The sequence below is a fragment of the Primulina tabacum genome, chromosome 7 (genome assembly GCF_025594145.1).
Source record: "Primulina tabacum isolate GXHZ01 chromosome 7, ASM2559414v2, whole genome shotgun sequence".
Classification (NCBI taxonomy): Eukaryota; Viridiplantae; Streptophyta; class Magnoliopsida; order Lamiales; family Gesneriaceae; genus Primulina; species Primulina tabacum.
In genome coordinates this window covers 34,095,486-34,122,842 of record NC_134556.1, presented here as the reverse complement: position 1 = coordinate 34,122,842, position 27,357 = coordinate 34,095,486, and the positions used below count along the sequence as shown (strand labels likewise).

At 32.1% G+C, this 27,357-nt stretch overlaps 1 protein-coding gene and 1 pseudogene across 1 annotated transcript; both read left to right on the top strand.

The window, feature by feature from the left end:
• Positions 1-8,487: 8,487 nt before the first annotated feature.
• Positions 8,488-21,824, top strand: LOC142551382 (putative pentatricopeptide repeat-containing protein At5g06400, mitochondrial). Its single transcript, XM_075660592.1, is given in 7 exon segments — positions 8,488-8,518; positions 8,556-9,230; positions 9,232-9,499; positions 9,501-11,978; positions 12,073-12,541; positions 17,474-20,671; positions 21,296-21,824. Coding segments are annotated over 4 exon segments (3,156 nt in total). The 5' UTR covers positions 8,488-8,518; positions 8,556-8,832; the 3' UTR covers positions 12,085-12,541; positions 17,474-20,671; positions 21,296-21,824.
• A 3,007-nt stretch (positions 21,825-24,831) lies between these two features.
• LOC142550890 (lipid phosphate phosphatase epsilon 2, chloroplastic-like) lies at positions 24,832-26,279 on the top strand (annotated as a pseudogene).
• Positions 26,280-27,357: the final 1,078 nt, after the last annotated feature.

Genomic DNA, 27,357 nt, shown 5'->3' with positions numbered 1-27,357 from the left:
ATATATAATTGATATTCTACATAAGTAGTAGAGAAAAAAAATCATTTTTCATTTATTTGAAAATTTATTATTACGTTATAATGATAAATAAATTATTATTTTTAGTTTATCATCATAGTCTTTACCTCAATAAACACATTTTCGAATGTAGGATGTTAAATTTAATATTGACATTAGATAATTATAGTATTAATTCTAACATTCTTTTTTTATTCTTCTCAATACATTACTTTTTCTATCTTAAATATATTGATCTATTTATTATTGTATACAAAGTATAATAATTATTTGGTTAATTGATCACATTTAAGATTAGATTTTTAGAAAAAATTCTAATATATCTTTAAAGACCAATAGATGATGAAATTAAATTTGAAATCAAGAGAAAAATTAAGAAAATGTAGAACACTAGAGTGCATAAACTTTCGCTTTGTACAGCGACAAAAAATAATGTGAGACCAAGTGAGATACTTATATATACGAGTCTTATTCAACTTAGCCCATTATAATATTTTTATTAACCCACTTTGTCTTTCGTTTTTAATTCACTAACTTTGCAGTGTTATTTTTTAGTACATAGTGGCCTCCACTCTCACCGACTTCAATATTTAGAAGTTGGTATTAGTAGTTTATATGTAATAGACAATTATTTAGTTTTTATTTTCTGTCTTTTGATTAATTGTGTAATTTTTTATGTTCTACCTAATTGATTTTTAGAATTTTTATTGAATTTTTATAATCATGATTAGAAGTGTTACACGTATACAATATAAAATTAATATATTTTAAAATGTTAATATTGAAGTGTAGAATAAATGTATTAAATCATTATTTAAGAACTTTTAGAAAAACAATATACATCATAATTCAAATTTAAAGATTAACATACAAAATAAAGAATTGCGATGAATATCTTATAAAGTAAATGATATTAGCCCAAAAAGATTAAATATAATTATTGTAAATGAATTTTTCTTAATTAATTAGAAAATTTTCAGCAAATGCGCTGAATTAATTAAAATATTTTCAATATAGTATGTCAATAAATGTTTTTCCATATAAGTTAATGATTGATTCCTTATGAACATTTTAAAAAAATGTGTATTTAGTTATAGTAATGGTGTCTTATAATTTAAAATATTAAATGAAACAAATTATCAAGATAAAAAAATTAATTAAGAAATTCAGGAATATGTGATTACTCAATTAGTTTAATTGACACACTCTTTAATTTGCTAATTTAATAGATGTTAAATCCACAATCATTTAGTTTGACAAGAATTCTTGTAGAATAAAAAACAATTATAATAAATTACTTGATTATATATGTAATAAAATGTTGTATATTTCATATATTTTTTATTTATTTCATTTATAAAGTTGAAATTTTATATATTATGTTATAAGCTTTGTTATACATCTTAACATCGATAAATTCACTAAAAATTTATATATTAATTTCCGTTACAATATAATTCTGGTTTCGCCCCAAACTTTTGTGTATTTGTTCGTTAGAATTTATTATTCCTCATTTTACCAAGACTCATAATATGTCAAACATGAATTCTAGCAAACTGTCAGTTTGAGGACATGAAAAAAATTAATGAGACACCAAAGAAAATTTACAATTCGATAATGAGTTATTTCTAAAATTTAATTAATTTAATTTACATAATGAAAAGATAAATAAAAAATTTAAATAATTTGATTAAAAATAACATATTATAATGTGGGTAGGCATAAAAAAACCAAATATTAATTTACATAATGAAAAGATATCATTAGATAAAAATAACATATTATAATGTGGGTAGACATAAAAAATTAAATAATAATAATCACACATATTTAAAATATGAATAAGGAAAAAGAAAAGACACAATTAAAATAAGCAATTAATATAAAGTAAGTAATTAATAAGGAGACAATGGGAAATTCACATATAAAGTCATATATTTATATATATAATAGATAATAGATATATATATACACCCACATACGTAGTTTTGCTATTCTGCCTACCAATCATATTTATTTTTGTACTCAACAATGAGGTGAAAATCTTCTATTGTATACGATGAATCATATCAAAATTGTATATTCAATAACTGACTATCACCCCATTTATAGGCACAAACGTGGGCACGATTGATGGACAACGTAACAATATATATATATATATATATATATATATATATATATATATATATATCAGGATTATATATATATAAACAAAATGAGTGTCATCTTGATAGATATGGTGAAACATATCAAGATTATACACATAGTTATATCGTTAGTAGAACAAGTTGATCTTCTCATTATGAATTTTGATTTAGAGCACCCACATTGAGGTGTTAGAGAGTTGAATGAACATCCCTCTCTTCTTTTTTAAAAATTTTTATCTTTTTTTTTTTATTTTTTAATATTTTTTTCTAATGGTTTTTTTTGGATTTTTTTATTATTTTTTTAACCTTTTAAATTAAATCCGAAAAAAATTTTAAAAAATCCGAAAAAAATTTAACGGCTAGTTAAAGGCTAGATTGAAATCCTTTCTATAACTATCCACCAATGTGTACACATATTATCATTCCAAGTCACTACATTCTCCAATTCTACTCTCTAACATTCTACCCATCTATTTTTTTTAAGTTCCAACAATCTTATTTTCTCTCCGAAATGTATGAAAATAATAAAGCATTTTTTTTACAAAATTCTTGAATTCTACAAACAACCCGCAAGAATATTCATCTTCCCAAAATTCACAAATTCAACCAAATTATCAATACCAACATCCATTTTCAAATATGTCGTTTCCTCCCCAAAATCTTCAAAATTTCCAAGATTTTGGAAACTCTATGAATCATTCGAATTATGCCCCTCGAGGTCTATATCAACCGCTTCAAGCCGAATATTGGCAAAACATGAATCATCTATATTTTCACGCCGCCGGTTGTTCATGGATATAGTACCCCGCACACAACTGTTATGACTTTCACATCTCCGATATCGAATGAACCTGCAACTTCGACTTTTGTCCTGGATACGCAACTTTTCGATCGTGAATCTCCAATTGAAGTGGTCAATTTAAAAAAAAGCAGTTTCAAATGCTGAGGGTTCAAGAAAACATTCAAGTTGGACAAAGGTTGAAGATGAGGTCTTACCGAGAAGTTTTGTCACTATTAGCGATGATCCAAGATCAATAATGACCAAAAGAAGGATGCTTTTTGGGGACGTGTTGCAAGCTACTACAATGAGAATCATCCCCCAGGTTCAAACACCAGAAGTGCAAATGTTATACGGTCACATTGGCACAATACAATCCAAAAGAAGGTATATCCATTCAACGCATAGTGTTTACAATTCATACCGAAGTGGTCACAGCGACGAAGATATGTTGAGGTTTGCGTACGAAAAATATCGATATGAAAACAATGATGTTGTATTCAATCTCGAGCATGTGTGGAGAATTGTCAGAGACCGTCCAATGTTTACTCCACAGTCCGCTGATCACTTTGTGGCCACAAAGAAGACGAGAACTTCAGAGTTGGGAGCAAGCAACACCTCCTCTAACCAAGAGGTGAGTATAGACTTGGATGATGAAGATACTCGTCCAATTGGAAAGAAGGCAACAAAAGAAAGGGAAAAGACAGAGTAAAATCGACCATGGAAGATATGACAATAAACTACAACAATATATTCGCAAAGTTCACAGAGTACACAAGCGTGAAGAAGTCCTAAGTCGATCTGAAACAAAAACAACTCGAAGTAAAGGAGATTAAAGCAAAAGCTGCCTTGTCCAAATCTGAAGCTAAAAATTGACGCTTGAAATTGAAAGAGTGCGAAATCTTGAACAAAGACACCTTGCATATGACAGAGAAGCAGCTTATCATACATGAATGTCTATGCCAGGATATTAGGTCGAGATGTAATATCTAAACTATTTACTCAACATGTATTTTTTAGTATTATTGTATTTCCGAGTGATTGTAATTTTTAATTATTGTATTTTTTCATTTCTATTAATGTGATTTTCAATTATTATCATCTTTGCAAAATTGTCATTGTAAAATAGTCGCTGAAAACTAGCCGTTGCAAAGTAGCCGTGGAATATCTAGAAAATGATTTAAATATTGTAAAATTTTTTTTATTTGATATGAAAATTTTTAAGATGATTGAATGGACTGTGAGACCCATAAATAATGAGTTTTAATGTTAAAAAAAATGCTATTGAAAGAGATATGTTGTTATAATAAGTATGTGGCAGTGGACCCCACGATTTTTGATGAGTTGACACCCACCATTGCGTGCGGATGCCCTTATTAGTTCAGAATGGACTCAAATAAAAAATGTCAAAACGTGTTAAAAATTAAGAGTAAATCTCTTATGAGACGGTCTCACGAATATTTATATGTGAGACGGGTCAACCATATCGATATTCACAATAAAAAGTAATACTTTTTCACGGATGACCCAAATAAGATATCTGTTTCACAAAATACGACATGTGATACCGTCTCACACAAATTTTTACTAAAAATTAAGAACAAATTGATTCGGCGATGATGATGATATACAAACTTAATGAAAGTTGGATATTATAATTAATGGATGGCTATTTGGAAGTTCAAAGAATAAATAATTTTATTCGTTAACAATCATGACAAGTAAACGACTCATTCGATGTTTATATTTTTAATTAAATTTACTATATGTATGATCTTGTAACAATATTAATTTAAATGTGTAATTTCAGTCATATAGTTATTATATTAATCATCGTTATTTAATATCATTAATAAATATATACTAATTTGAAGAATTTAAAACATCTAAAGTGTTTCGATTTAATAATATAATTAATAATGCAATATTGTTTAGACCCAAATGTTTGGGATCATATTCGGTTCAGTCCCAAGGTTTTTATCGAGTCAATTTAGTCTCAAATGTCTTAATTTTTTTCTCAATTTGATTTTTCTGTCGATTTGCTTGTTAAATTAGAAGGAAAGTAGAAACACACAATCTATGTTTTTCTTGTTCTTCCCTAATCAGTTCCGCCATACATTATTCTTCTCCCCTAGTTGTCAGTGTCGCTGTTGTCAAACGCCACTTTTCAGGACGATCACGTTCATGGTTGTTTCTTTTTTTCCCTACTCTTTTTCCCATACATTGTCTTTTCAAGTATCTTTTTTTATCAAGCTTCTCCAGTTATATGTTGGTTTACTGTGCGACATTGCATTATTCTTTTCTATGTATTTTGCGTTTTTTGTTTTCATTTTAAAATTAGTTATAAACATCAAATATTAATTGTTTTGGAAAATATAATAATTCAATGGAGAACTTTTCATTTTGTTTTAATGTAATTCTATTAATCTTATTATTTTGTAGGTATGAAATAATTACCGTTGCTTGTAATTTTTCATGTAATATAGGGAAAAATATATGTTGTTTTTATTGGACATAAACCTGATGTATATGAGAATTCCTGTGTGAAGAGAAATATAATTTTCCATATTAAATTGATTTCCCTAATATTATCTTTTCCTTGTTGATTTGATTGAGTATAATATTTAATTATGATTTTGTCTTTCTAGATAATTATGTTAAGATTTTATTGTGATATAATATCTTCCTTAAATCTAATTTCATTCTTGATAAGAGTATGTGGAATATTGGGTTTGCCTTTTCTAGATATTATATTTATGATAAAGATCTTGAAGATATTATATTATTGATTTAACTCTTGATTTCTTTATTTTGTAGATTTTCTTGTGAGATGAAGTGAATTATAAATAAGAGAGATGAAGATTAAAAAGAGGTGAGAGAGTTTTAGTGGAGGAGTTCACGTGTAGGATTTTCGTGGAGGTGATTTTCTTGGAAGCTTAAAAGAAAGAATTTTCGTGGGAAAAATTCAGAGAGTTTGTGTGTAGAATTTTCGTGGAGTCGAAGTGTTTTTCGTGGGAAATTTCGTGAAGAGTTTTCACGTGAGAAGATTTTCTTGGAGTTTTTAGTGAGAGTTTTTCTTGCGGCTTCTTCCCCCCGGTCAATATTCACTTCTGTGTGCACGTTCAGAAATTCAGAGAAAACCCTTATTCGAGAAACGTGCTGTGAAGAGGGTGATAGAGTGTTTCTGTGAATGTTGAGAACATCTGCGGACAACATCTGGGAAGAAGTTGACCGAAGATTGCTTCTCGTGGATCTATTGTTTGACAACACGTTTTTGCTTTCTTGTTTTAGTTTTATTATGATTGTTTGTTTTAGAAAGCATTTGTTTTCTCAACTTGTTGAGGAAATTGATTTTTTCCATAATCACTAGTATTAGGTTTTTGTAAACGATTGAGTTTTCTAGTGATTAATTTTTGCCATAAGGCACCGCACAAGTATAAAACAAGTGTATTTATACTTGTGCATATTTAATCTCGTTCATCTGTTTATTTAAAGTGAATTTGTGTTACAAAATATAATATTCCGCTGCATGTTGTCCGAGATGTTGTAACATCTGGCACAACATTTAATTCTGATAAAACACGAATTTACTATTTTAAATCATATTCTGATATTCTTATTATTTCGATCATTTGTCGGACAAAATAATCCTAACACTGTGTTGCTCCATATTGTTGGTTGAGTCTTCCAATATCAATAGGTTGATTGTTTCGCTCATGTATCTTTCAAAGGAAAAAATATATCTGAGAGTTGTTTCCTAAATCCAAAAGAGAATACTTGATTTCTCCCAATAACTAAAAAATTTAGCAGACCTGACTTTAAATGGAGTTCGCGGTGGTGGATGAATTGGATCTCGTCATTCCCCTTACAAGTCTTTTAGTTATGTCTTAATCCACCATATTTTTTGCATTTGTTGCATTTTTTTACACCCTTCAACTTACTTTGCGAGGAAGGGGAAGTTTCATCTGGTTCCTTCTTCGTAACTTGGCTGGCGTTCAAATTTTTTCTTTGTAAGTTGGAGGTAGTGGTGGGAGAAAGAAAATTACATTCATGCCACAAATTTGGTCTATTTACATGCATTATTGGCATTGCATAACATCTTCTCTATCTCTCGACCATGTAATATTAATGGACATATGACTCTGGATCATCTTTTTTGTTCCAAATGGCACATATGTGTTTGCATGGAATGCATGTCAAATCATATTTCCTACAACTGCAGGACCTGCACAATAGGATCAACCAAATGTTGGTTGAGTCTTTGCGACATGAATCGTCCAGTGGCAGTTATCATTCTTACATGTATCCCAAAGACGGATACTCTATTTGGTCAAAGTCACTTTCCAGAGAGGCAAAAAGTAGTAAGATGAAGAAAGAAGAGACAACGTCCCTTCTAGTTCTTTTTACTAGTAAGGCGAGCCATCACCAGGGGAAAGGGATATTTTCCATGGGTTTGCCTTGTTATCGTGTTCATACTGTTGTATTAAATGATTTCGGTCGGTTGCTTTCCGTTCATATAATATATACAGCTCTGATGATCATTTTCAATGACTTTCAATTGTGAATTTACTTCTTTCTTTGAGCTAAAAACCAGACCAAGCTTCAACTTTGGCTCTTCATTTTCCCACTTTCGATCAAACAAGGGATAATTTCTCACTTCATCCTTATCAGATTGATAAAGATTCTCCAAACCATCATTGTGTGCACAAATATCTTTTTCATCATCATCCTCTAGCATATTATATGTATTTTCTCTCACCAGTACAAGCATTTTGTCTTTGGAAGATTGTATATCATGGCCAACAAAAATATCAACCAACATATCATTTTCCACAAATCGTACTCATTGTCCCCGAAATAATCAACAACATTTTCATCTACAGCTTCACCATTTGGACCATCTAAGTGTTAGATATATAATTCAACTCGTAATTTACCGGAATATAGTTTCTAATTCAACATATCTAAGGTGTGTTCCAAATATTTACCTTCCTCGACAGTTCCTCCGAGTTTATGCCAAAACTTAACTGATTCTTTGTTTTTGAATCCTAGATCCTCTGTAAATCCCCACAATTCAATCATTCCTAGTTTATAAAGATCAACAAAGTCGAAATATTCCCAAACTTCCCCCGGTGTATTCCTTGTACTCTCTATTAGATTGTAGTCTTCCGTTGAAATAGATTTCAAGTGTGATACAATCCGGTTGTCCAATGAAAACAAAAAAAAAGAAGTGCATCAGATTTTTGAAAAATGCGTGATACAAATAAAAGTTTCCGAGAGCGAAAAATTAAATAATACCATAATTTGGAGCGATATCCAAAGACAAATTATCTTTTTGGCCGTTATATATGAGCTCACCACCCAAGAGCTACACGAGAAATTTAGAAGAATGGAAAAAAAATATGAGAAAAATAGTAGACTTGGACAATATTTATCCATTGAGTTAGCTTTTGATAACATGATATTATATAAATTCTATGAGAGTTGCATATATGGACTTACTATTAAACTAATTTTTGAGATTGAGTTAGGGTGAAAAGAAGAAACCATGAACGTGATCGTTCGGGGAGTGGTGTCTGCCAGCAGTTAGGGCTCGACAGCAGCGACAGAGTCGATTTGGGGGAGAAGAAGAAATTAGGGACGAACTGATTTGGGGAGGAGGAGAAGAAAAATGGTATGTTTCTAAGTTCCTTCCGTCTAATTTAACAAGCAAATTATTGGGAAAAAATTAAGACGTTTGGGACTAAATTGACTGATTAAAAACATTTGGGACTGAATCGGATATGACCCCAAAAATTGGAGACCAAATCGAGAATTTCCCCCATTTTGCTTGTCTAAACTATTGAGCTTCCGCCAGTTTCAACAACAGGTCGAAATCAGCTGATAATGCGGTACTTGTTGAATTCAAATTCTTGCAACAATTTGCAAAAAGTTATAATTTTAGCGCCAGGAGCTGCCCAATTGGTTTGCTTTTCGACTTTGTTCAAGCCATCGATCACACCTCAAAATTCCAAGAAACGTCGTAAAACTGGCGATTTGAATGACAGAAGAGAAACGCAAGGTTTTGGGTCGCTATTTCATGAAATTCTTGGTGTTTTAGGAACTGAAAGCATTGTGCTGGATAAAAATGATCCACGTGGGTTATTAATATCAAAAGAAACTCAACCGAAACGAAGTGAAGCGAGCGTGGCTGGAGAGTCGGAATGTAGTCTGCATGTTGTTTGTGGAAATGCGGAGAAGAAATTAGATGGAGTAAAGGTGGAAAAGCTTTCGGTTTTACCGGACTGAACATGAGTTAGTAGATGTTAGTCCAACGGTTCATAAGATCACCGAGATCATAAGGGGTGACAATGGAATGGTTTCTATGGAGGAAAAACTGGAGAATGCTGGTTTCGAGTACAATGAGGAGGTTGTTGAGAAGGTGTTGAAGAGGTGTTTCAAAGTTCCTCATTTGGGTTTGCAGTATTTCAATTGGTTGAAATTAAGGGGAGGATTTCGACTCACGGCCAACATTTGCAATCAGGTGATTCTCCTAGCCTCGGAGGCGAAGGAGTTTGGGATTGGTTGAGGAATTGGTGGAAGGGATAGAGAAGAGTTTTTATGGGAAGAGTGTTAAGACGTGGACTACCCTTGTGTCTCATTATGGTAGAGCAAATATGATTGGCAAAGCCTTGTCCGTGTTTGAGAAAATGAAGAAAACTGGTGTTGAACCCGATGGGATCACCTACAGAACAATGTTGCTTGCGCTGTGCAATGGCAAAGAAGCGGGCATTGCTTTGGAGTTCTACAAGGAAATGATACATAACAAGGTGGATATGGACGTGGGACTGTATAAACAATTACTCAAGTGCTTAGCGTCGTCTGGAGATATCGCGGCAGTTCATTTGGTTGGTGATAGCATGATCATAAATTCTGAGATTCCCGAGCCTCGTGTTTATGGTCTGATGTTGAAGAGTTTGTGCATTGCCAGAAGAATCAGAGAGGCATTGGAATTAATTCAGAACATGAAGAATAAGAATGTCAGCCTTGATAGTGAAATTATTGTTATGCTCGTGAAAGGGCTTTGTAGCACTGATAGGATTGTGGATGCATTGGAGATAGTTGAAATGATGAAGAAAAGAAATGTTTTTCATCGAAAGATATATGAAATCCTTATTAGCACGCACCTGAGAAGAAACGAAGTTTCTGAGGCATTTAATCTTTTCCAAGAGATGAAGGATTCTGGTGATGTATCAGTGTCTGCTTACACAAATTTGATGCAATACCTTTTCTGGAAGAATGATTTTCAAAAAGGTATTGAGCTTTACAATGAGATGATAGAAATGGGAATTCAGCTAGACAGTTTAGCGATAACTGCTGTTGCTGCTGGTTATGTTAGACAGAATTGCATTTCTGAAGCGTGGAAAGTTTTCAAGAGCATGGATGAGAAAGGAATCAAAGCCACTTCTAAAGACTATACAATATTTATGAAGGAGCTCTGTAAAGTTTCCCAAATGCATGAAATTATCAAGGTTTTGGATGAAATGCATTCCCGCGACATAAATATTAGAGATGATATGTTTAAGCGGGTCCTATCTTATCTGGAAAAAAATGAAGGGGCAGAGAAACTAGAAGCAATGAAGCTGATGCATAGAGCTTGTACGTTTTATCATAGAGGCAAAGTGGAACTGGAAGGTAAACTAGGCACTTCCCTAAAATCGACTGAAAAATCAGAATTCAATCAAGTGGAACAACCGAGGTTGCCAAATACCTTGCCAGGGTTAGTGTCAAGATCTTGTGGTCATGAAACACTTGAAGTATGCCAAATTTTATCGTCCTCAACTGATTGGAGCTTTGTGCAAGAAAAACTGGAGAAATGCTCTTTCCAGATTATTCCAGACTTTGTGGTGGAGGTTTTGCGTAATTGCAAGCTAAATGGTGGAAATGCCTTAAAATTTTTCTCTTGGGTTGGGAAGAAAGCTGGATATTTTCACGATGCACAATCATATAACATGGCCATGAAAATCGCTGGTCAGGGGAAAGACTTCAAAACAATGAGAAGCCTGTTCTATGAGATGAAGAGAAGAGGTTGCTCCTTAACATCTGATACATGGACAATCATGATAATGCAGTATGGTCGAACAGGGTTGACTGATATTGCATTGAGAAATTTCAGAGAAATGAAACTTAGTGGTTGCAGACCAACTAAAAGCACATACAATTCTTTGTTAATATCTCTCGTTGGGAAAAAGGGTAGGAAAGTTAATGAAGCAATCCACATATATCAAGAAATGATTCGAATGGGGTGGATTCCTGATAAAGAAGTGATTGAAACTTATCTTGTCTGTTTATGTGAAGTCAATAAAATGTCAGATGCCAGAAGCTGTGTGAAATCCTTGCTTAAATGTGGTTTTTCGGTTCCACTGTCTTATTCCTTGTATTTTAGGTCCCTGTGCCGGGCAGGGAAGTTGGAGGATGCTTTGGCCTTGATGAGCGAAGTAGGTGCTGAAAGAAATATCTTGGACCAGTACACATATGGTAGCTTGATTCACTGTTTACTTCGTAAGGGGCTATTGGAAGAGGCACTGGAAAAGATGAAAACCATGAAACATGTCGGCATCCATCCAACTGTTCATGTATACACTTCTTTAATAATCTACTTTTTCAAGGAGAAAGATATAAACAGAGCTTTGGAAATGCTAGAAGAAATGAAAAAAGTGGGTTGTCAGCCTACCACCATCACTTATTCTGTGCTGATTTGTGGATATGTAAGAATGGGGCAGGTTAGGGACGCTTGGAATGTATTCCATCATATAAAAAAGAATGGGCCATCACCTGATTTTAAGATGTATTCTATGTTTGTCAATTGCCTTTGTAGAACTGGCAAGTCTGAAGAAGCGTTCAAACTCATTTCTGAAATGATGCTTAATGGGATTATTCCCAGTACAATCAATTTTAGAACAATTTTTTATGGGCTAAATAGAGAAGGCAAACCTAATTTGGCCCAGATTGTATTGAAGAAGAAGTGGGATCTCAAAAGACAGAGAAAATTGGTATCAATGAGGCACCTCCTTGTTTTCTTACTTTTGCTCTCATCACAATACTATCATGCTAAGTTTGTTTTATTTTTCCTTTGTCTGCCCGCAGCATCACGGTTAATCTGTGAGATATGTGCACTTTTTCTCTGCCATATGGGCTGGTTATTAGGTCCTAGTACTTTGAACCATTGAAGAATCAGGCGACCATAGCTTCAGGAATCAACGGGACAAAAAGGTTGGCACAGATTGAAGTAAATTTATGTTCTTTTGGTAACTAGTAGCTTTTATGCTTCTCTGCTCGTATAGTTTCGATGCATTACTTAATTCGTTTCCCTGTTAGAAATGTCTGTGTGAACTGTGAAGTCAATAATGAGCCATCTCTCTAGAGAAAGGAGGCAATCAAGGTGTCCATGATGTTGAAGATCTTGTTCAAATCGTTCAATTGCTTCTGGATCTGCTTCAACAAACGAATGCCTTTCCTGGGGAGTTCTTTCCCATGATGGAGTAAGCATTTCTTATGATCATTTGAAAAAGTTGCCTTTTTAGACTAGTATATATATATATATACTAGAAATAATGTACGTGCGTTGCACGTGGGAAACATATGTTGAAGTAATTAGAATTTGAAATAAAATTAGTTAACTCAACAAAAGATAATGATAATAGTATTGTAAATTTTGACAATTCGTGTTAATTAGTATATGTAACTAATTAGGAAAAAAAATATATTTTTAATTTTAAAAAAAGATTTGGACTACTAAAATTTTTCTCATATATTTTTTGTCATATTATTTTCTTCTGTTATTTGTCATATTCTCTCGGTAATACATATATTTTAATACAATATTCAATTATTACAATCTTTTTTGACAATTAATGATCTGCAATTTTTTATTTACAATATTATTTGATTATTATTCTCTTTCATGTAAATTGACAACAATTTCTACCCGATGCTTTTACTTTCCTAGTTACCTTTAATTTATTAGACACTTATACTTGATAACATATAAACTACACATTATTATAACAATCTATCATCACATAAAAAGTACTGATGGACTGATTTAAAAAAATATTGATTAAATTATTTGTAATTTATAATAATAATACTTTTGACAATAAATCATCTTTTTACTGACTCTTATTGTAATTATTTTAATATTTCATATTAACTCATAAGTATAATTAGCACAATTAAATTACTAATGTCATATTGGTATTACCTCCAGAAATATATTTAATTTTTCTAATTGTTTGAATATCTTCACGAGATCATTTTTGTACCCTTATCTTGAGAAAAATTCATTGCATTTATAAAGTTTGAATAGTAAATATAACTTTATAGTATATATTTAATGTGGAAAATGAATTCATTGTATGACAAACACTTCTTTCATTTCTATTTTTTGTGTAACCCAAAAGATTTAAAAAAAATTTCTCTTTTATCTTCTCCAACTCATTGTAAAAAGTTATTAAAAAAATATTTATATCTAGAAAAATATTTTTATTTATTGTTTTTCTTTTCTATATATTTTGTTATATGTGAACATATATTCTACTTCATTGTCTTAATTGCCATATATATTTACTATATAATTTGTGTACATTGAAGATGAATAAGTTCATTTTGTTTTTTTTTATTATCTGGACTTAGGTTGATATATTAATATGTGATATACATAGATATAAGAATTTTCAAATTCAATTTATTCACAATGATTTTTCATAACAAAGGCCTACTCAAAATAATAAAAATTATGATTCATTATTATTTTAAATATGCTATAAAAATAATATGTGGAATTTTTTTTTGATATTTTAGGTGCAAAATAGAGTAATAAATGCATCTAGGTGCACTATTTCATTGTGTCAATTATAACTTTTTTTTAAATATCTTATTTCTCAATCAAGGATCAAAATTTGTTTATTTCTTATTTTGATTATCGACAAATCCAATATTTCATTTAAATGTTTTTGTTAATATTTTACATGAGTTTTATTATATATTTATTCAATTTGAAAGGGATCAATTATAATTCAATCTATAATAATATTTGAAAACTGTAGAATGCTTCTAAATTTAAAAATCGAGTAACATGTAAGGGACCAATTCAAAACTAAAAGTTGATGCAACATGTTTCTTCTAGCTTTATAATCGAATAATGTAGGATCGGGCGTTTGTCGCTTTACCAAAAGCTATAACTGATACTAACGATGCAAGTCAAATCTTTAAATCGTACAACAACTCAATCGCCTATCCATCGTGGAAAATTATTGTAGCCAACAATCTATCTCCTAATAATTGCACCAATTGCAATCAACGAAAATCAAAGTCATGATCTTGACTCTCGTATCAATTGTAGGCTCAAGTGTTTACTGTTTTATCAAAACCTATATATTATGGTAACGGTGCAAATCAAATCATTTAAATAGTACAACAGCTCAAGCGCAACATTTCAATTACTCTACTCAACATGATCAATTATTGTACCCAACAAATAAGTTTATGCAAATAACCTTTTACTAAATCATATGAATTTATAAGACATTTGAGTAGAATATATACTTGATATTCTACATAAATAGTAGAGAAAAAAAATCATTTTTCATCTATTTGAAAATTTATATTTTAAAATAAAAGAAAAATCATGAAAAAATATATATAGCATGTTGACAAATCATGAAACTCAAATTGAAAGTTGAATTAATTCATTCATACTCATCATTAAATTTTACTTTTTAATTTTAATAAATTTAACATGTTTATCACTAAAAATAACGAAATAATTGTTTATACAATTTAATTTAAAAGTCAAAGTATATCAGTTTCTGATTCCGAATAACGATCACATTATGATTACGTTACAATGATAAATAAATTATTATTTTTATTTTATCATCATAGTCTTTACCTCAATAAACACATTATTCTAACATTCTTTTTTATTCTTCTCAATAAATTACTTTTTCTATCTTCAAATATATTAATCAATTTATTATTGTATACAAAGTATAATAATTATTTGTTTAATTGATCACATTTAAGATTAGATGTTTAGAAAAAATTCTAAGATATCTTTAAAGATCAATAGATGATGAAATTAAATTTGAAATCAAGAGAAAAATTAAGAAAATGTAGAACACTACAGTGCATGAAATTTCGCTTTGTACATTGACAAAACATAAGGTGAGAGCAAGTGAGATACTTATATATATGAGCCTCATTCAACTTAGCCCGTTATAATTTTTTTATTAACACATTTTGTCCTTCGTTTTTAGTTCACTAACTTTGCATTATGACTCATTCAAGCATTAGCTTTTTATTTTTTTAGTACATAATGGCCTCCACTCTCATCGACTTCAATCTTTAGTAGTCGGTATTAATAGTTTATATTATTTTTAATTTCTGTCTTGTGATTAATTGTGTAATTTTTTTATATTCTACCTAATTCATTTTTAAAATTTTTATTGAAATTTTATAATCATGATTAGAAGTGTTGCACACATACAATAAAATTAATATATTTTAAAATGTTAATATTGAAGTGTCGAATAAATGTATTAAATCATTATTTAAGAACTTTTAGAAAAACTATATACATCATAATTCAGATTTAAAGATTAACATACAAATAAATAATTTCGATGAATATCTTATGAAATAAATTATGTTAGTCCAAAAGGATTAAATATGATTATTGTAAATGAATTTTTCTTAATTAATTATAAAATTTTCAGCACATGCGCTGAATTAATTAGAATATTTTCAATATAGTATGTAGATAAATGTTTTTCCATGTGAGTTAGTGGTTGAGTCCTTATGAACATTTAAAAAAAATGTGTCTTTAGTTATAGTAACGGTGTCTTATAATTTAAAATATTAAATGAAACAAATTATCAAGATAAAAAATTAATTAGGAAATTCAAGAATATATGGTTACTCAATTAGTTTAATTGATACGCTCTTTAGTTTGCTGATTTAATAGATGTTGGATCCACAATCACTGAGTTTGACAAGAATTATTGTATAATAAAATACAATTATAATAAATTACTTGATTTTATATGTAATGAAATTTTGTATATTTCATATATGTTTGATTTATTTCATTTATAAGGTTGAAATTTTATATATTATGATATAAGATTTGTTATGCATCTTAACATCGATAAATTCACAAAAAATTTATATATTAGTTCCTGCTACCATATAATTCTGGTTTCGCCCCAGATTTTTGTGTATTCGTTTGCTTGAATTTATTGTTCCTCATTTTACCAAGACCCATAACATGTTAAACATGAAAGTGAATATTAATTTAAAGAGATGATAATATTTATATATTGTAATAAACAAATTTACTCCTCACGATACTGATAAAACTAACTTAAAAATAATATGTTGACGAACATATTGTCAGGAATCCAAAAATACAACTCAAATGTCAACTTTGGCATTCAATTTTGAGTGACTGCCAAAATGTCTCAGCAGCCCACAATTTTTGGACAAGACAGTAACATCACAATTTTAAAATCAAAATGATATTTTTCATTTTATATTAAGAATTCATGATTGAAAATAGATAATATTAGATATATATGTATTTAATATAAACTCGGGCGAGCTCATTTAGGCTCACCTTTAAATGAGTCGACAAAATTTCAACCCAACTCACTTAAACTGCGGTGCAGGCCAAACCGACAGACCCAACCCAAATCGACGGCTCAAATCACAACGATCTTTTACCGTGTTTTATTTAAATAATTTATAAATATAAACCGCAAAAAAATATCGGTTCCAAAAAACTTTAAATTAAACACATAAATTCTAGCAAACGGTCACAAGTAAACATATTTAAAAATTTAAAAATATTTTTGTAAAAAAAATTATTCACAATAAATTTTTTGATCATATTTTATTAAAGTATTTTTTAATGTAAACCTTTGCAAAAAAATATTTTTTTAAACACATGAGTTATAGTCCACGTCACAAAGACAAATTAACGAGGACATGCAAAAAAAAATTAATAAAAACCAAAGAAAATTCACGATTCGATAATGGGTTATTTCAAAACTTTAATTAATTTAATTTACATAATGAAAAGATAAATAAAAAAAACCAAATACTAATTTACGTAATGAAAAGATAGCATTAGATAAAAAATAACATATTATAATGTGTGTAGACATAAAAAAAATTAAATACTAATAATCACACATATTTAAAATATGAATAAAGAGGAAAAAAAAGGCACATTTAAAGAAAGAAATTAATTAATGTAAAACAAATAATTAATAAGGAGATAAAAAAAAGACACATTTAATTAAAAAAAGACACATTTAAATTAATGTAAAACAAGTAAATAACAAGGAGAAAAAAAAGACACATTTAAATTAAGAAATTAATGTAAAACAAGTAATTAATAAGGACATAAATGAAAATTCACATTTAAAGTCACATTTTTATAGATATATATATATATATATATATATAACAGATGTATATGAAGGGGGTTGGAAAAACTTCGTTCCTTATCCGTTGCATTTTCAAATATAGCCGTATACCAATCTTCTCCCCCTCGCCTGAAGTTGCTACTTCTCGATGGTTATTTTCTCAACTCTACGAAGCCTAAAACCTCGTCTGGGAGAATTCTTAACGTGTGATTTTCTCTTCTTTCACTGATGCATGATACTCATGTATCAGAATATTACCTGATTTCTTCATCAGTGCTAGATTCTTTTTCCATTTCCAACTTTTAATGATAAACCTTTGGGTCATAAAACATGATGTGGAGCAAGAAAATTATTTCCACCCCCCAAACTCTGACAAGGATAAATCCTCTTGCTGTATATGCCCGGGTTACAGCACAAAATGGTGAATGTTCGAGCATCGAGAGTTTCAGATGTACATCAGTTGGTGATGTTCCATATTTTTTCTTTTGTTTATGATTATAAATTTTATTTATTGGTAACACACATAAATTTATGTGAAAATGACAATTTTAGTCGTGTCTGTTTTAGATTTTAGTCATATAAATTGTCAAAATTATTATTTATCCAATAACTTGGATTTTTTTGTAACGAATATTGCTTATTTGACATCATTGTTCTCCTACGTTTTCATGTGGTAATAAAATCTATATCATATATATTAAAATCTACTTAAAATAAATAAAGGAAAACAACAATGTGTGTAGTATGAGCTTTATTTACGTCATGTGATCCACTTAGGAGAAACATTGATGTCAAGTAAACTAAGTAAAAAGAAACATGGATAGCCCCTTCCGTACACCAAGTAAACTAATTGCCTGTTGGTGTTGGATGGTTATTTGCTCGAAACTCATGATGGATATAGAAAAGGTTTTCCACGTGAATGGTACTCGTGCGTACAGAAAAAGTCTATAATCACTTTTTTTTATCAAGTACTTGCAATCACTACCTATTAACAGTTCCAACAAGACTTGTCATTGCTTCTCAAGTCAATGTCCCAAGAACTGATCGGTGGAGGACAAATGGTGCTTACTTTCATTAGCTATATTAGTTACCCAGGTATGTTTTTGTACAGATCAAATAAATTCTACAGTATGGATGTTTGATAGGGTGAAGTTTCGGAGGAAAAACTGGATTCATATGAGGTTTACTTTTATGAGCCATCAATAGAAGAGTTGGAAGAGGAAGTAAGAAATCAGGGGTTGTTAAGATTGGAATTTGGACCTAACTCAACCCCAAAAGCTAGCTCAAGGGAGGAGGATTGACCAAGTCCATATATGCAACTCTCAGGTATTTTATTCAACCAATGTGGGACAACTAACACACCCCCTCACGTCCAGGAATGAACATTTAGAGCGTGAAATTAATAAATGACCCAACTATTGGCAGTCCAACACATGTCCAGGAATGAACATTTGGAGCGTGAAATTTATAAATGACCCAACTATGGGCAGAACGGTTTACCTAACTATTGGCAGTCCAACACATAACGGTGGAACCTGAGCTCTGATATCATGTTAAGGTTGGGATTTGGACCTAACTCAATCCCAAAAGCTAGCTCAAGAGGAGAAGATTGTTCAAGTCCATATATGCAACTCCCAGATATATTATCCAATCGATGTGGGACAACTAACAAGAGTCATTTAAAGTAGATGTCGTAGAAATGTATGAAACAGACAAGGATTGCAGGAAAGTGTTCAAGCTATGGAGTGGCAGCGACCAACACAGTGAGATCCATTCAAGAATCGATGATCGTGAATCATTTTGCAGAAACACCGTTATGCCGCTTTGGTTGATCAACAGATGCTTAAACAAGATGATAATATCCTTACGTTATGTTTGGTAGACATGATGGGAGTAATAATATGTAGACAATACAGTGGATTATAAGGTGGTATTGCATGAGATATATTACCTTGCATAAAAAATGATTTTTGTTTGCTTCCATTGTTAACCTTGTGATTGATTGAGACGGTAAAATATACTTTCCCGTTTTACCCCTGTTGAGTATATTATTTACACATTACCTTGATCTACACAACACTGCTCTTCACTTAGATCTACAAGCCCAGACGTATGGATTACCCCATAGCTCTCCCTCGATGGTTTAAATTTCTTCCATCTCAAATCTGAAGCGAATCCCCCTGAAATTTGTGGCAAACGATCTGGTAATGTAAAAATTTCTATGTAATTTCCATTTTGGCAACTTTTTCTCTTTTATACTTGTACTCTTCGATTTCTCGGATTGACGTCGTTACCAATGGGTTTTGTGGTCATCTCCTTCTCGTTGTTGCTACCAAAAATTATTTTGCAGGTTTGTGGGTGATTTTACCATAGACAACCCACAAGTTTCCTTTGAAACATAAATCGAAGGGCACAACCAGCTACTTCTCCGAAATTAATTCGATGGTGATTTCTTGTTTTGTTTCAGTAATTACAATTTTGTGCAACTCTATTTGTGCGTTTGTTTTCTGCATTTTTCGCAAAATGTTTGATTTCTTCGGATTTTGTAGTCGTCATGTTCTTAACTATTTCCAAGTTTAATTAGTAATTGGATACAATTTTGTGTAACGTCGTATCATGTATTAGTTTGCTCTGTTAATTGCAGACCAAAACCTACGTGGTTTTCGTCGGTAGGAAGCCTGGAGTGTACGATAGATGGTCCGAGGCAAACGCCCAAGTTTGTCGTTTCCCTGGTGCGTGTTACCAAGGTTATGAAAGTAGTGCAGCTGCAGAGGAAGCACTCAACGCTTCTTTACCAAAACCAGTTGCTGTCGACATTTTGAATGAGTCTAATTGCTCAAGTTCTACTACTACTGCACCTTGTACTCGAGAAACAAATCAAACTAAGACATTAGCGGACCTAGTAAAGGAAGTATCTGATTTAGGTCGTGAGAATCACAATCTAGGCATGAAATTGGAGAAGTTGTCTGAGGAGATACGAAAGTTATTGGAGGAAATGGAAAATGGTTCTGTTAGTAACTAGTTTTGGGTATTAAGCTTGGTTCGGATGTTTTTAGTTATTATTCAATCAAAGTTTGAGTAGTCAATGTTAGTCTTAATTTGCACAATTTACTTTTGAACTTTTACATACGTATGTAATCCCAACTGTGGCATATAATGCCTTTCTTGCCTGGGTTTCGAGGAAGCAGAATTGTTTTCACCAGCTGACCAACTGCTTTTGAGTTTTTTGGTGTCACACATAGGTTGCATATCAGGTATGTGAAATTTGGTCTCTACTGTGAAATTGCTTTTTTGCAGTTGTCAAATATTTTCTGATTTGTGTGTGTGTGAATTAATATTTGTTGTGGATTGGACGATGTCATTTGGACTTTTTTGTGTAATGGATAGTAATTGATTGCAATTCCATGGTTGTTAGTAAATTGGTTATTCTTCCAATAATTTTAATATATGTAATAAAAAAAGAAATATGTTGATCATTTATGTAGTTTATGTACTTTTGTTTGTTTACTGTATTTTATGAGCTATTGGCCATGACATAGGCATAATACATGAGTGTGCATATATAAGACAATTGAACTTGGATATGACTTTAAAATCTTTTGTAGGTGTTGACCTACTCAAGATTTCCATCATTACCATATTTATAAAGATTGTGTATTTAATGGAAGTGGTTGGTGACTTGAACTAATTAATTTTTTCTTCTTATTTAGGTGGATCATATGTATTGTGTAATTCTCAATTCCCAAACTTTGTTTGTACGTGTCTTCTGTCGGTTCTAATGTCTGTCTCTACCAAAAATTGTTCTCAAGAAACTGTGATTAGCAAGTACGACGTGCCTTTGTTGATCTAGTTTCTGGTGATGAAACGTTTGTGTGCAGTGAAGATGATGTATATGGTACTGAAATGAAGTCGGTCGCAGCTGAGGAACGTGGCTTTCTCCAAGAAAGTGTTCCGAAGAAGCAGAAGTTGTCTCACACACCAAAGGTAACTGAGTCAGACACTCCGAAGATGAATGCACCTGTCCATTTGAATGTTGATGTCGGCACTAGTACAAAGAAAGAATGTATCCAGTTTGAGAAGCATGGAGCAAAGAATGTTGTTGTTGTTGAACTCTCCTCAGATGATTCAGCTGACTAAATGTACTCCCTACATTGAAATGTGCACTTAAGCAACCATCCTTTTGATGTTTTGGAACTGTAATGTGAATGAACTGTAATGTGAATAGTGTGTATTTTGTGGAAAATGTTTGTTTTAGTGCTGATTACGGTGATGTCTGTATGTAGTACTCTGTATTTTGCTTCCAACTACATGTATTTTGGTTGGATGCTGGTAACAAGTGAAGATATTGCACTGTCTAATCTATGTTGGTTTACATTGTCGGTGATATGTGAAGACATTGTACAATTTTAATGGCATTGCTGGTGTTAGGAAACGAAATGAGAACATTCACAGTAATTGAGTTGATGAATTAAAAATTCAACATCACACAAATTAAAAAAGACGCACATTGTTTTAATAAATTATGAAGAGCTCTTTGTAATCTTGTGGTGCGGATGTTCGATTTCCCCAAGCATCCCTATGATATCTTACTCGCATGTACGGAGTCAAAAATCCCTCGACATTGGCGTACCCATTATCACAAAGATAATAACAACCTGCAAGATGTTTACATATGATACATTACTTTTTGAAAAAACCCGGAAATATATAATGTATAACGAAGCGAGAAGACAATTTCGACAAAATTTAACACCGTAGTTGTTAACATATTATTACCTCTTGGAACTTTGAAGAGATCATCCCGAGTTAACGCATCTCTTAATACTCTTGCGTCAGCCGCAGATCCCTCCCACCCAGTAAGAGCGTAGACAAAGTTCATATTACGGTCACAAACCCCAAGCACATTTACTGCAATAATTCCCTTTCGTGTTCTATATTTGGCTTTCTCTCGAGCAGGAACGTGTACACCGACGAGTGTTCCATCCAATGCACCTAACAACCCTGAAACAAATAAGAGAATTAAGACTTTTATTTGACTAACATATTTATGAAAGTACATCTCAATTAAGTATGTTAGAAATTATACCTGAAACCATTTCCAAGAGTCATTGTCACAGTTCTCATCCACTGGGGAAGGCTTCACAAGAAATAATGGATATAACCTCATCAAGGCACGCATAACATCATGAAAATGTGAACTGATTGTCTGTCCACTTCTCATGTAATCATGACTAGTCACCCGATTTTTTTTATGATGTGCCAAAATAGACAAAAACATTGCCACATTCTCTTGCACTCGGACATATCGAGAATCTGTTAGTCCTCCTACATTCATTAGAAGATAGCACAACCTTCCGAAGGCATTGCGATTCATTCTCAGATTCACCACACACTGAACATCCCCAGCATCAATGATCATATTCAAATGGCTTACTTGAGCATTGATTCTTTGTGTCATTGTGTACAATACCGGTGTTCGACTACGGACACGACGTCGCTGCCCAACCACTCTCGTACGTTGTCGGATTAGAAGACACAACAGCAATAAATTTCGAAACAACAGTTGTTGTACCACAAGAACCAGTAGCATGTTTCTACGTTTCATGTCCATCTTTGCCACAACACGCAACAAATGAGAACACATTCACATTTAGTCGCACAATTAAGACTACAAACAAAACATTGATACAACATTTATTGAAAAAATTGTTTTCGCCACTTATGGACTTATACGAAAGTTAGAAAGAAAGCCATCACATTACAATGTAAACCTGTTCGTACAATGTTGTTATTCAAATGAAGGCAACAGCAAAAAACTAAAGAATATGAGTCATCAATTGGAGTATTTGTCTTACTCACAAATAATGAACAAAAAACGTATTACAGATTAGCAGTTAATAATTTTATTCACTGTATTTCAACTTAAACATGTAAGGTAATATGAAGAGAACAAATGACATACCAATATAATTGAAGGTGCTATTCACTGGTCTACCCAACAGCGAAGGATCAAATATGGAATTGAATGTGGCTAATGCTCTTCAAGTTGAACAGAAAATGCGTGTACTGCAGCTCTCTTCCACTGATTTCTATAGGGCTGAGAAAATAAATTAGTTCAGACGAAGGTGAAAGAAAAAATCAAATTGACGACAAACATGGTGAGAAGATGAAGTTTGTAACAATTTCTTTAAACTGCCAATCACTCACCTTCCCGTAACCTTTGTTTTGCTTTCTCTTCAAAATTCCGTCATCGTCGTCACCTTCAAATTGCGGAAGCCATAGCGGCGGCCTCTGATACAACGAGTGAATCACTCACCTTGTTCTTATTCGCAGATTAAATCTCAAGTAGGGCAAAGGGCATTTATGGAAAATAAGGCGTTGGCTTGGGCACTGTACAAAATGGGATTCCTAATACCTCGAAGAAAATGGGATACGTTCAGCCGTTTTCACAGGTGAACAGTGTCCTAATCACGGGAATGGGGTTATCCATGATGCATTTATCAGCGAGTCAAACACTTGATTGATAGTCTATCCTACGCTAATCCTATCTACCAAACGCTGCGTTAAGGTAATATTAAAATATTTTAATACGATGGTTGTGAAGAGAATATTTGTGTTTTTTCACGTTTTCTAATGAATTTAAGTGATTATTGAAGTTTTATACATAATAATGATTGACACATATGATGAATGTATTATGTAATTTTTCGTCTTTGGAAGAAGAATGATTTTTGAAATTTATATCATTGTTTTCCTGCTAGATTCGTGGGAGAATAAGTTTTTTCCTTATATAGGACTATTAGTTTTCCCCATCTTTTTTGTTAATATTTGCACTAGTTTGGTTAAATTAATTAAGAGGGTTATAAATATAAATTTAGTCTGGTATCATATTGACTGGATCAAATCGATTACTATACATGACTCAAGTTTAATTAATAATACAATTTAATAATAAAGTATAGATAAACTCTTGAAATTTGGAATTATGTACATTTTGATCGTAAAATCTTAGAAACTTTTACATTTTTGGTCGGTTACAATCATAAATATAATTAGCGATCATTCAAATTTGAAAATTCATGTTTTAACGTTAATTTTTAAAAACATTTCAATCATCCTCACTTCCTCGCACTTCCCATTTCCTCGAATATTTGTCTTGTTGAATTTTGATATTATATATTGTCAAATTTCAGTTTCAGTCTATTATTTTTATTTTTCTTTTGAAAATTTTAGTATTTTCTGATGTGATAACTAAAACTGAAATTTGATAACATAAAAAACTAAAATCGCAAAAATAACAAACATGTAAGAATAAAATATGATGTTCCCACGATTTCAAATTTTCAATCATATTTTGACTTTATTGTCATCATTGTGCCTGAGCAAATTTCCTTTTTGGATCTCATAGAAATCAACAGTTGTTAAATGCCGACTCGTTCTCCTCCAAGTCTGCCATTATACTTAAAATTATCAAAAAATGTCGGCCATTTTCATCAAACCCTTGATAGGCGGTGCCACTGCATTTCAATCAAGAAAATGGAACAGAAGATTGGACATTTTTTCTTCAAGCCACAGGAAACCTTTTTGCTGCTGGGACAGTCGGAGAAGCCATCTAAATACAAGTACTATGATGGGAACTGCCAAAAGTTTTGAGCAGGAAGCCTTCACTCGAGATATTCATGCCAACCATCGAGACCCTCGATGGTTTGGTTGGTAAAATGTTTTTTGGTTGGTTGGTAATTGTCTATGTAAGTAAGGAAAAAGTGGCTGAATTGTCTTGTAAGTTGGTATGTGTTAAGGTTATAAACTCAAGAGATGTTTCATCTCAAAAAGTTTGTCTATTAAGTGGTTTAAGCTATATTAAGTAAGGAAAAAGTGGCTGAATTGTCTTGTTATTATAGCGCCATATCCAAGTGATGACGGACATTGATGAAGTTATCTCCCAAAAAAGAGAGCTAAAATAAAATATAATCAACTTATTACACTATGATCAAACTTTACGATTTATAGATGAAAAAGAAAAAATATGTGAACTTACTTTGCAACTTTCCCCATTTAAGAACATTGATACTGAATTCACCTGTTAGAGGTTGGATGTATGCAGAGCAAATGGGTTGTGTCAGCAGTTTTTGGCTCAATCGTGCTGTGGAGACAACACAATGCGGGATCGTTATGGGCTCTCACAGATGCAATTGTAATTTGTAAATGCTATGATATCGAGCCGGCTTAAGAAAATTCTAAACCAATAAAGACCAGTTTCTACACTAAGATCAGACCCTGGGATGCCATCTTCTCCTCCACGATCCTTCTTTTACACCATCACATTCCTAAATTTGTCAAGTAAGTTATCTTCACATTTATACTACTCCCTGTTTCAACATACAGTTTGGATAATTTGATGTGTTTTCTTTCTTAATTCAGTGGTAGAATTGCATGGGATGAGTGGCCTTACGATGAGTTTAAGTGGGACTTTCCTTGTATTTGCTTCCTATTCTGTAAGTACATGAATTTAGCATCATGATACTAGCTAGTACACCGCATCTTGGAGATTTTTGTTTAAAATGCAATAAACCACGATTAATTTTTCCGTTTTTATTGCAGTCATGGCTACGGGTCTCGCGAACAAGTCCATACGGTGAGCCAGGTCGTTGTAGGAGCTGTATTGGGATCCATTTTCTTACAATTATGGTCCTGGTCTTGGAATGCCTTTGTCTTGCACCCGTTCCCACCCGCTGTATAATTTTAATAAATGGTCATTCTGGCTCATTTGTATGTATATACTATAAAACAATCGTGCTTTTTGGTCCTCGATCATGTAAGAACAACGATTGCATTGAATGTAAATTGTAGATCGGAAGATAAAGTAGCAAGAGCAAATGATGAGTCTACTTGCTCAGCCAATGGACCAGAATCCATTAAATTATGATTTTACCATTGCCAGATGCAGCACAAACAGTTGTCAGCCAAAATACACGTGAAATTATTGGAATGAAGCAGAAATTACTAAAACAATTTACATTAGTAAATCAAACGGAAAAAAAAATAAAGTAAATCAGTGATATATTTATTCTCACTTGAATCATACAAGTTGGTAGACAAGAAACTGATATGTAATGAGAATATGCGTAAAGCGAAAAACAAAAAAAAAACGATGGGCGCATGCTTCCCAAGATATAATTAGTTTATGTCACGCCCTGAGACCGGGGTTGGTCGACACCGGCAGTTGTTCATCAATCACAAAATCGAAAAACAACCAGCCTCGTAGCACAGTATAAACCGAAACCAGTTTATTTCATAAATTCGCAAAAAAAAAAAACAACCATTGTCTTTACAACTGACAAATGAAATAACTAAAACGACAGAGTTTATAATGCGGAAACGAAAAAAAATAACTTGAACTAGATTCCTTTAGTGTTCACCATCCCCAAAACTGTTCAGACTCCTCATCCTCGAGTTCTTCTTCGGGCTTATCTGGGAAGGTTGTAAGGGAGGTGAGTATTTGGGGAATACTCAGCAAGTGGGGGAATATCGAGCACAATAAAACAACATGCATAAATTTCAAAAGAAAACACATACTGGCATAATAATGTTCACATGCATAACCTTTACCAAGCACTGCGATTTATCTACCTTCTATGGTTTACTGACGTCAGTCCCTAATTTTTACTCCTCTAAGGGGGCGAGGCCGTATAGCTGTTATGTCCCCCACCAGCGTAAGGGTATGCCATAGTTGGGATTCCCACCCATATACGGTTGACTCCTCACAGTGCTAAAAACGTATGACAATTACAAGAACGGGGTAGAAGAAAGATTGTACTCGATTCTTAAATTTTCTTTCAAAATTTCGAAAAATCCCATATGCATAACCTAAATTTTAAACATTAAAAATAGCCCACTTACTTTAAACTTCTTGAAGAAAACGTGAAAACCACGGTGGCTG